At 40.6% G+C, this 12,016-nt stretch overlaps 1 protein-coding gene across 5 annotated transcripts in view; it reads right to left on the bottom strand.

Moving 5' to 3' along the window:
• nhsl1b (NHS-like 1b) overlaps positions 1–12,016 on the bottom strand; it is a 96,031-nt gene that overhangs the window by 38,532 nt on the left and 45,483 nt on the right. The window contains exon 1 of one of the 5 annotated variants that reach the window (XM_025007471.2): positions 10,877–10,984. The exons of 3 other annotated variants lie outside the window; for them this stretch is intronic. In XM_025007471.2, coding sequence (XP_024863239.1) covers positions 10,877–10,892 — 16 coding nt within the window. In that variant the 5' untranslated portion in view covers positions 10,893–10,984. Of the gene's footprint in view, positions 1–3,749; positions 4,072–10,876; positions 10,985–12,016 lie in introns of those variants that run through there. One more of the 5 variants, XM_017423270.2, reaches the window with a different exon arrangement.

The raw sequence follows: 12,016 nt of genomic DNA on the forward strand, positions 1-12,016 counted from the left end.
TATATTTATTCAATCTGAACCAACCATCTGCTGCATCACGACTCCCCTCGATTGTTTAATCAATGATGGGACAGAGGTCTCTGTAGATTCCTGTGATTATGTGGCTGTTATGTCCTGATGTGATAATCAAGCCATTAAGTAAAACTCAGCTTTAAACATATGGGGCTGAGAGGCTCTCTGACACCTGATCCCTTCATCACAGCTGAGTCAGTCCTCCTCCTCCTCCTCCTCCTCTATCACTTCCGACTCCTAAATGAAAAGGCGGCTGAGGCCAAACCCACTTATCTGGACACATCATCTACTCTCACTCAGGACAAAACTGTACAAACAGAAAATTTGTTCACATAAAAGTTTTAAACGACACCCAGTTATAGGAGGACTGTACACTTCTGGTGTCTGTAAATGACAGTTTTAAAATTCTTAGGGAAGTAATGTTTAACTACAAGGTTAAAATAAATGGGGGGACAAAATGGGTGTACAATGTAAAACTCATAATTTAATATTTAGGTATATTTAAATGATAATTATTGACAAATCCAGGTTGAATGATTTATGAGAAGACAACATAATAAAACAGTATATTATTATTGGGCATACCCTTGTAGTTAAATAGCTGCTCATAACAAAACTAAAAAATGTGACAAGCTGCTCATCAAATGTTTACATAGTGCTTTGAAATGTGGGAATTTCTATCATGTGTTCCCAGTTTAAATAAGAGGACAACAGCTTGTTACTTCACTGTGTTATTTACCATTCTGGAAAAGTCTACAAATGTGGAAGTAGTAAGAAACCTTCACAGTTTATCTGTAAGAATCAGAAGACTAATTAAGTTGTTCGTTTGAGCAGCTACAACCCCAGTGGAAGAAAAAAAAACACCAATTATGAAAACATGAAAAAAGTCAAAATATTCTGGATACTACTTACTTCCTACGACTTGTCAGTGAATACTTTATTATTTCTGGTCACCCAAGAAAGTGGTTAACCTTACTGTTCAGTCTGTTGGCGCCTACAGAAAAGAACAATTTGAAAATTGGACCACTACTTCTATAATCAGAGATTTGAACATTTTAAATGAGCAGATATGCATTCATTAACACATAGACACAGATAAAGACTTCATCTATGAAACAAGAAGAAAAAGACTGAACAATTGCTTAGAAGAAGAAACCAGAGCCTTAACCCATTTTACAGTTGAATGACCCAAACCAACCCCTGACCCCTAAATCCCTAAAGTGTGTGTGTGTGTGTGTGTGTGTGTGTGTGTGTGTGTAAAATCCCTCTCTTTTCTTCATCTTCATCTCATTAAGCTATGTGTCATGCACTCCACTCCATTGTTCCCCCACCTCCAACCTGCCATTCACCAGGCTCATGCACATTCAGGCTAAGTGTGCACTTGTCTGCATTCATCAGTCTCTGAGTACAAGTTTGTGAGCCCGGCTGTAGATTTATGTGAGGTCGCCACAAATCCTAAAATCCTCAAACCAAAAAAAGACGAGCTACTTTCTGTTCATGTCTTCCTATTTAAAGATTGCCCCAGTCAAAATTAAACCCTACGTCTCCAAACTGAGGTCATTTGACAAGATATTTACAACAGGTTTGACATTTTTTGTTTTAAAAAAAGTTTCCTCAGAACCACATTTAAAAGATCTGAACTATTGCTTTGGGTACTGTTCTGTAAACACTGAGAAAACATTAAAATAAATAAATAAAATTGGACACTCTTGAACAATTTTTTTGTTTGTTTCCCTTTCTAAACTTTCCAAAAGGGAAGCGAATAAAGAATAAACCAAAGGGTTTTACTTCATCTCTTTTGCAACAAAGTTTTTTTTAGACAGCTCTAACAGGTTATGATTGTGAAGCGGTATCATCCACATCATCGGCTTTACTATTATCAGTTGACAGGTCTTTAATAAGAAGAAATTATGACAAAAGTAACTGTATTAATATGCATAAAACTCAAAATGGGAGATGACAATAAAGCACAGAGGCTGAGACCAAATCCCCTTCCAATTCCCACTGACAAAATTATATTAACCTAACTGGGTTTCAGCGGGGCTCCTTCCCTCAACCCCCATTAATAAGAGTCAATCCATTTCATTTAGCCTCATCTAGTTACTCCACAAGCCTGTCCTCCCTCAGGTGCCCTTCCCCTGGGAGCAATTGGGTGTGATTGGCCAATAACTGAACCTGCCGATCCAGCAAAGGGTTTATGGAGAATCCAGTCAAAACACCTGCTCCACTCATTACCTGATATGAAGGATTGGAGTAGAAGCTACACACAGATTACTGACAGGATGCAGCTGTGTTTAAAGACAACAAAACCTGCTGTCATTTAAAATATTAATAAGAGAAGTAAAAAAATAATAACATTGGTAAAAATCAGATAAAACCAGCATTACACCTCAGCCAAGGAAGTAAAAGTACACAATGGAAGTGAGCTCCAGTTTCAGTGAGTTAGTCTGTACGAGGGTTGTGTATTCAGCAGACGGAAATGGGACGTCGATTCCACTTCAAGAGCAGAAACAAAACCGTATTGACGGCGGTTAAATCTTGAGCTGTCACGACATGTTAGCCGAAGCAGAAAGGAAGACGGTTCATGGTCGTCTGGCAGCAAACTGCTGGGCTACTTAAAAAGTAATGGGAGATTTTTGTTTTAAAAAGCTAAACAATAAGTAAGACTTTAAAGAGTGATTTGTAGATAAGTAGATGGATAAAAGAAGAAAGTGGAACAAAGAAAAAAGTTGCTTTGCTAAGAGACCTTCCTGTTTACATTTTGTTTTATAATCACTGATGCATAAAAGCTGACAGTTATTTAGTTTATTGCTGTGCAGTGTACAAAATAAATCTGGACACGGGTCAAAAGGCTTTTTAATCAGTTTCTCCTTTCATGCCGTCTTATTGCTCTTTAATGGCTCCTTTATGTAGTGGTTGAGGTGAAAGTGGGTCACCTCCATAACCCGAGCAGCGTCGGCTCCATCACCCCCGTACTGTCAGTTCTCTCACACCTCCCTGCATGCCTGCTCCATCACCTCCAGCTGCTTGCTATTATGTCCTGTTCCCAGGGGTGGACACACAGTGGAGCATCTTCAGTCATGTGTCCCAAACGGCACACATTCATGCATGAAATACTGCACGTGCATGAGTGGACAAATTTAGACTCAAACCCCCATCCAATATGGAAATTCTTAACAAAATGAGCTTAAAATATTTTCACACACATGTAGGATCTGCTCCTACTGACAATAACTTCACATCTTAATGAGTTTTTGCCTGGAGAAGCCCTATTATCACTGACTGCCAATGATGTCTGAGGTCATAAAGACAGAGTCCTCACCCATGCCACATGGGCCGCTCAGCAAACGATACATGAACACACATACACACACAGACAGATTTACACACAGCAACAGACGGCACAGATCACTCAGTTTCAGAAGGATTGAAATCAGCTAATAAGAGGAGACAAAGCCTGGCTTGGGAGGCTTCCACTCCATGTGTTGTGACTTTTGCACTGAGAGAAATGACAAATAACTATGTTCCATAAACATGTCAGGTGACTCGAGTCACCTAAAAGTAGTAGTTTGTTTGCAGCCTGGTTCCAATAAAATGCAAGAGTTGCTGTATTTCAATTTGAACTGTTCATACTCTAAAGAAAAGTGGACATGTCCTGCTAAAATTAAACTAAAAACAGTTTCTATTTTTGCTTTAAAAGCCTACAAACTGCACAGTAAAAATTCCCTCTTCTGTACCTTTGCCGTCCTCGGAGGTCTGTGTTTTTCCTGGCAAGCCCGAAGGTCCAAGCAGAGGTTTGGGGGTCCAGAGGGAGTCCTGTTTCTGGTGCACCTTTGACACGGACAGGAGCCGTTTGTGCAGGCAGCCCTCGGGTTTGGCAGGCCTGGGGCTGGGGGAGGCCAGGGCCTGTTGGCTGTTCCCCATGTTGTTGCTGGGCTTGAAGGAGCACAGAGTTTGCTTCCTGCCCAGGGGGTCTTCATAGCAGGCTCTGTCCCAGCAGCTGACCACCGGGCCCGAGGAGAGGCAGTGCACGTATGTGATCATCCCTGGCTAAGACCTAACCTCCCCCCGCCACCTGCCCTCCGCTGCTCTATCCAGGACCTAAGCCCCCCCCAACTCCTCCTCCTGGCTGTCCGACCCTCCTTCTCAGGACCTTCTTGTGGTGATGGGATGGAGGGGTGACTGAGGCTGTGTGAGTGGGAGAGCTCCCCCCCCCCCCGTGCTCTCAGAATCTCAAAAGGCCTCCCCCTCTATTTGTGGGAAGATGGGATGGAGGTTTGGATGTTTTCGCTGGCCACACGAGACCCTATCCCCCCCACTCTGTCTCCTCCTACTGTTTTTGTCTTTGTTTTTTCTTTCTCAAGGGATGCTATTGACTTGGACTGATTTGCCTGACAAAAGGAGGGTCTACGCTCGGTGTTCAATTACAAGATTTGACTCCAGAACAAATATTTTGCTGAATTATTGCAGCAAAAAGCTATTAAAGATCCTAAATGCCTGTCAGTTGGCTGTCTGGTAGAAATCAAAGCAGCTTGCAAAAACAAGAATTCTAGCCCACAAAGATGACCACATTTAATTTTTCATTACTCTAAAAATGCAAAAACTAATATTTGAATCTGTGGCAGCGCCTTATTGGAAATACCTGTGGTTAAAGCATGTTTTTCCTCTAAATGCAATGCCGCCCTTTGCAATAATCTAAAAGCATCGCCACAAATTGTGCAGAAAAAGATCCACAAAAGTTAGGAAACCAGTTCAAGTCCAGAAAAGACGAGTTTCTTCTTCGGAACTTCCAAAAAAAGTGCTCAGAGAAGCATCTGTGAGGACTCTCCTTCCTCTTTTCATCTGAAGAGAGCTCCAGCATTGTCCAGCAGCGTCCACATGGCCTCTCCTCTCAGCTCCTCCTCCTCCCTCCTCCTCCTCCTCAGTGCTGCTTTTCTAATCTGTAAAACCAGATTATCCAGCCTCTGGCTTCTGACGGACATTAAACACAGATGGACACCAGGCTGCAGTTAAACAAGAGCATCACCACCGCAAACTTCACAAAAGTGTGAAAATTCAAGCAAACCTGGTGTGGTGATGTCGGACAACACAAACTCATGACTAGCCAGCATCACATGTGAGCCAAATATCAAACAGCTGTCTCAGATTTACCTCCGCATGATTTATCTTTGAAGCACACAAACACACACACACACACACACACACTGAAACTTTGAAAACCTCTGATGAAAGTACAAGTTCAGCTCAGTTCAATTGGAGGCTACAGAGCAGCACAGAGCGAGGCGACCAGATGGGCTGAGAATAATACCTGACAGACTAACACAAACAGATGTAAGAACAGCAGATAAAAAGATAAGTGGCAGACGAATATAGCTGAGAGATTAACCAGAGTAGCCTGAACTGGCAAAATAAAAGTCACATGAGAAAACAATGAATCTTTAAACAGGGAAAATAGAGATTAAACTACATTTAAAACCAAAAGATTTGAATGTAAACATAAAGGCAGAGATTCTGAGACTACAGAGGGCAGATGTCTCCCTCTGCTGGTGGCTTTCATGTCTGTGTAACAACGATCCTGCCTGTGCCAACACTTGAGAAGCTTCCAACTTAATGAAATGACCCAAATCTATCCAGATCTGGTCAAATAAATGATAAACGAAAAAGCATCAATACCCTGAAAACACTGGAGCACCCTTTAGAAAAGGATAAGACATTAGGTCTATCTGCAGTTCCATTTACATTTAGCTTAATTATTTTTGCCACAAATTAAAACTAATTTACATATTTATTTTAACTGGTGTCTGTATGAATAAAACTAAGAAAAGGAATGTGTGTGAGAGCCAAAATGAAACTAACAATTCACTTAGAGGCATTTTTGTGAAACATTTTGAATGTCAGAAAGCAGGTTTACTGTTTAATAAATTATCAGTTTCAAGTCATACTCAGCAGAATTTTTTAATTTTAAAAATTACATTTTGTTTTTACTTTATATACTTTTCACAATAAATCATATTTGTTTTTACCACCTTTAAAAATTAGACTTTTTTAAAAAATCTAATTTAAGTCTGCAAAGCATTTCTAATCAGTGTAACATTTAACCCTTAAAACTAGTCTGCTTTTTGTTTTTTAATTGCTCAAAATGGCTCCTTTACCACTAAATCTTTCCTGTTGTACTCTTTCAAATCAAGAGCAAAAGAAAAACCTGTAAATCAGTCAAAGATTCAACAATTTTTTCAAGAACTAAGAGATACAGCTGGTCCGTTTTGGTGATATTTTTATTTAAGACATTTAGCTTAAATGTATTTGCATGAAAACTGATTCTAGACTGAGATATGGATATTTGTTCTGATATATCTATGATACAACACGTCTAGAACTGTCAGAAAGTTAACACTACTTTTTAAAGTTTGTTTATTTTTAGTTAGTGCTCAGTATAAATGGTGTAATTTAGACAAACTCTTGAAAGCAAACCCATCAGCGGGTTATTGGGTTCAGGTGGGGTAAAAAGTGATGGCCTGCTGCTTCTCTGGACAATAAACCTGCTACTAATTTGGGGAAACGGGGAGAAACTGGATGGTTGTGCTTCTGCCAAAGCCTCAGCAGATAGCTGGGGGCTGAAACACCCATTCCAAACAGTTATCATCTCCACAGTGCGGCGAGGCAGCCAACACACACAAGCTGATTACAAAAACCTAAACCACTGAGTGCACACGCACGTACTCGCAAATCATGAAAGCATAACCGCAGAATGCATGTGCACAAACACGCGTGGTTTTAGAGAAACAGAACGGACACATGTAGGCCCGCTGGGCAAGCCAAAAGGCTCTGGCTGTGGCCTAAATTGCACTTAACGCCGTTGTTGCCCTCAATTCAGCTGCGCAGACGCAGCAAACGTCCAGTTTACTCAGAAAACAGAATCTGGGGAAACCATTTAACGAATAACATCAGCTGAGAAACAGATACAGGATTGTTGCTGACAGTTGTCCTAATATGAATCAAATGGCATGTGTGTATTTGTAGGTTTTGTTGATGTTTTGCTCAGGCATGCATAACGGTCAGACTCTCAGTCTGCTGCCAGAGAACGGCATTACGAGTGGTCAGGCCTCTCTCTCTCTCTGTTCCAGTTCTCTAACGACGCCAAAGAGCATCTCGAACTCGAGCTCAGATGGAGTGTTTGCGTTTAAGTACATGTGTTTTTTGCATTCTTGTTGGCCCACAAACATTTGCAGCTATATTCTTTTGCACATAGATTACCATGAGCGTGTTTGCCAAGAAGGAAGCGGAAAGCTTTAGGAGGGGGACAATGGTCACCATGGAGACGTGTAGGTCTGAATGGTCGGAGAGAAGCACCTGCATGCTGAGTTAGTCCTCTGTCTGGGGAAGTCATCCACTCAGCCACAGGGAGTTGCCTATTGTCTTCTCAGATGTCAGCCACAACTAAACTCCTCCACAGTGTTCACAAAAAAAAAACCCTCACATTTTAAAACTGATTCTTAGGAAAGTATTTCAACTTTATCACCGTTTCAGTGCGAAAATACAATAGGATCTCAATACTGGTTCTTTCCGAAACCTCAACTTTCTGGAAAGCTATTGTTTTGGTCGCTCTTTTCAGAAGACAAAAGGTTCACTGGAGTCCTGGCAGATCCCATTCACAGGCAACAGGAACTTCACCATCTATTGTTTACGTATCAGGACCAAAAATCTCATCTCCTTTTGGGCTCGGACTTGTTTACGGAGGTCAGTGTGTCAGCGTGGATTTCCTTCTAAAGTTCCACGCAGACGTGCAAGCTGGTGTGCATAGTTTACAATATGTATAATTTAAATACTAAAATGTGAAAAAATTATAACAGTTAAATTATTTTTATAGCCAACACCTGAATCAAAAGTTAAAGTCAGCAGGTTAGTTATGGTGCTAAATCATATAATTGTTTAAATTCTAGCAGCTGAGATAATTTGACAAAACTTTTCTGAAAATGAAGTGCAATATTCTAGAAATCCAGAGTATGTGCTGAGAATGTCTTGTCAGTGTATATAAAATTGGTTTAGCTACAGCCATCATTTGTGTTGGCTAATGTTGATTAGCTGTGGTGGCCATCTTGAATCAGGCTGACTCCAAACATTAATCAGTTGTAGGTGTAAATCCAATTCTTACTTCCTGAAAGTTTCATTCAACGAACACACACGTCTTCAGCAGCGAGTGATAAATGTAAACAATATGCTCCACCTGTCAGATACTAAAATACTAAACTTTACTTTGGTAGGTAACGTTCAAAAGAGTTAAATCTGTTTTTTTCCATTTGAAAATTTGAAGAAACCATCCAAAGATGCTAAACTCCTGTCCAGTTTATTATATTTGTTATAATTAGGTTTTCTGGAAAGCTAATTTACAAAACAAGCAAATGACCTTTCATCTGAATTTAATGTTGATTTCCAATTCTGCTGTCCTGCTAGTAATGCACCTCCTCTTCTACCTACATTTCAGCACCTCCCTCCTGACTTCCTTTCTTCCTCTCCACTGGAGAAAACCAGGCTGCCACACCGAGAGAACATCCATCAACACGAGTATCCACACGGCCAGGGGTTAGTATGTGAGTCAGTCTCGGGTCAAAAGGTCACCGTCTCTCCAGACAGTCGCTGTACAGGTGCTGTGGTCACTGGTGGACCGCCATCTTAAAAGTTCACATAGGTCACTGCTAAATGAGGGTTACCAACGATGTTGTTAGAAGACATTTCTAAATTTGACTCCAGTCTCCCAGCAAGCTGAGATGTTCCAGAATACCAGGATTTCCTAAATTAACTGTTGATGTTTGAGCTTTAAAATAAAAAACAACACGTTTTTAGATAATGTCTGTTTGGTTCAACTTGCATCTGAAAAACCAAAATTATTTCTTTCATATTAAGCAGGTAATCGCATCAAATTATCAAATTTGTACTTTACCTACATCCCATAGATGTGTTCTTCCAGACTGGACTAAGATGGTCTTAAGTGAGTTTGTAACAAGGAAGTCTGTGATGTTTGTGCTTCGCAGGGCTTACATTCACTAAACTCTGACAGAGTTCATCACACAGCAGGAAACCTCCAATCTGAGGGACATCAACGTCTTCATCTCCAACTAATCCCCGCTCACGTCTCATCTAAATGTTCACCTTCTGGACAGACCACTGCACCGGGCCCCCAGTACAGAAATAACTTATGTAACACACCAAAAGCCACACCAAATCCAGAGAACATAAATCTGCCCTCACACAGGGCTTACGCTATAATACGAGGTTTTGGTTTTGGTGGTGAAAACAGATGAGAATTCACTCTGGCCACAGCTGGATGTGCAGAAACATGGCCTGAAATGTGTCACATCTGCTGCAGAGCAGGAAACCTCAACCGAGTGGGCTTGTTTAAATCATAAGCAGACCTTCTGCAGCTGGCACAAGGGGTAATCTACTGGTTGGATCGCAGAATTTAATATGATGCGCAAAGTATTTGGGTCAGTGTGTTAAGTGTTTTGAATCTAAATGCCCAAACTGGAATTTAGCATTTTTGCTTTTGTCTTTAACTGCAGCTGATGTGTGGAAGAAGGATCTACATGTTTATGAAATGATCTGATCTGAAAGAACTTCAACTGTAAAAAAAGAGAAATTTGGCCGTCTTGTACAGAAACAGTCAATGACCTCATCTAACAGAACTAACATCTGTTTCTGTCCATTTTTCCAGGTCTGAGTCACATTGTGAGGACAGCAAAAATAATGAATACAGCTGGTGAAACGGAACGCTGCAACAAACAGATTTATTTTATCTCATTTCCTCAACAATAAATCTGCAAACTGCTTAATGCTTTGGTTTCAAAAAGACCTATTTTCCCATTTGTTTAAAAAAAACATCTGAAACAAAACATCAAGAAAGAGCTCAACTTTCGTTTTGTTTCCAACGAATCCTAATCCTGCTAAATAAGACAGCAAAACAGCTCGGAAAAACATGAACATGTCACTATTATGAATTATTTTTCAGAAACAAAAACGTGTTATTTATTAAGCAGATTTATAAAGTTTTCTAGAATGAGCAGGAACTTTTGCATGTAATAAACTTCCCACAACTGTGGCATTATCATATCTTTTGCTGCGCAAGAACCCTGCAACAAAGATATTATAAGAATAAACACGATGTTCCTACACTGACAAAATTATGAGTCATTTTTAACCAAAAGAATCAAAACAATCTGAACCAGCTTTATCGGTTCACGTTTTCTGCAAAATAACTGGAAGTATATACCAGAGTTAACATGATTAAAGTGGACAGTGTAGTTTATTGCAGTTTAGACGTTTATAAAGTGTGTATGGAGCCAAATTTGAATGAGGTTTCCAGTAAAATATCCATTTCTTCCTTTATCTCATTTTAACTGGCTGGTCAAGTAATAGTCAACACACGGCAGCTCAGTAACTGCTGCGTCGCCAGCTGTTACCATGAACAATGTGCGCACACATGCATGGAAACATCACTCACAGCCTAAACATACTGCAAAAGGATGATAAACCAGAAATAATAACCCTAAACGCACATATCTTTATGCTTCCTTCAAGTCAGACGCAGTAACTGAGAGAAAGAGTGACCCAACAGCAGTCAGAGAGGTGAGATGAAAGTCTGGGAATCTGAATGAATCATGCTTCAGAAAGGAGGAACAAAGAAAGAAGTGGTTTAAGTGCAAAAGGAAGGAGTGTTTCCTTCATTCAAGACAAACGCATGAGGAAGCAAGTTGTAAGGAAGGAGCTGCTTTGTCAAGAGTAACTTTAGACACATGAAAAAGATGGAGCTGAACTTTTCTTTGTCTAAAATAACGCTCAAACAGAGGCAAACAGGGTTTGACACACTTACCTTTCAGACAGAACATGCCTCTTCACTTCCTTCCAGGCTTCAACAATAAACAAATTTAGGTTTCTCCTGTTTGCTTCGCCTACTTCCCGACGATCGTCCCCCTTGTTTTCTTCCTCCTCCTCTCCTCCACACCACTCGATCAAACTGTTCACACACCGACACGCAGATCCTGACATATTCCCTCCTCTCTCCATCGCCCTCCCTTTTCTTTCTGCCCCCACACAAACATGCTCTGAGTGGCAGCGAGCCAACTTTGACTCTGCAGGAAACTGCTCTGCGACCACCCCTCACTCTGCTCTTCCTCTCCCTACATCACTGAATATCCATCCACTCCGGTCACAACCCCCTCCTCTCTCGTCTCGCCTCATCAGTGGGCAGATGTGATACTGAAGGGTGACCGGATGTCACCCACAGGCTCCTTAATTGGTCTTCTTAGTGCAATTACAAAAGAACACAAAGGTATAAAAGTAAATACAGCAGCATTTACTTGGTCAACAAATTAGTTTTAATGTGTCCTATTCTCTTAGCATACAGAAACAAATCAAACATGGGCACAGTTGAGTGTTTTTGTCGATGATAATGACTGGAGACTAGAATCTGGGGAGTCAGCAGTTCACAGTGAAACGGGGGCCCCAGCTTGAGGCCAATCCATTGTGCGCTGATCAAATATAATCGCTTTAATCCACACAATTCAACTGTTTGCTATCGAATGCAGAGACAAGCTCGGTGCATTACAGACACTCCACGCCGGCCTTCCCAATCTACACGTAACATCACACTTCCAAACTATGGCAACATCACAACAAAACACTGTTTGGCTTTGGTGTTTTGAGCTTCAAGTCCTATTTTGTTCAGCTTCAAGGAGAACAAAAGAAACGGCAGGAAAATAATAAAAAAAATTGGGCAGCGGTGTGTCTTTTTGTGACATGGCAGAAGTAGAATCAAGCAGAACCGTCAGATGTTTAGATAAAGGGTTTTACATCTAAAAATAACAGAAGTACTTGCATTGCAAATATATGTACAATGAATTAAAACCGTTCAAGTGTTTTTTTACGAGGCTTATAAACCAGAACAATCCAAACACCAGTAATGCTGTTTAACACCAAATTTGGTTTAGACCAGACTAGAAGCAAAAACAAA

This window comes from Kryptolebias marmoratus, linkage group LG19 (assembly GCF_001649575.2).
Source record: "Kryptolebias marmoratus isolate JLee-2015 linkage group LG19, ASM164957v2, whole genome shotgun sequence".
In the NCBI taxonomy this organism is placed as follows: Eukaryota; Metazoa; Chordata; class Actinopteri; order Cyprinodontiformes; family Rivulidae; genus Kryptolebias; species Kryptolebias marmoratus.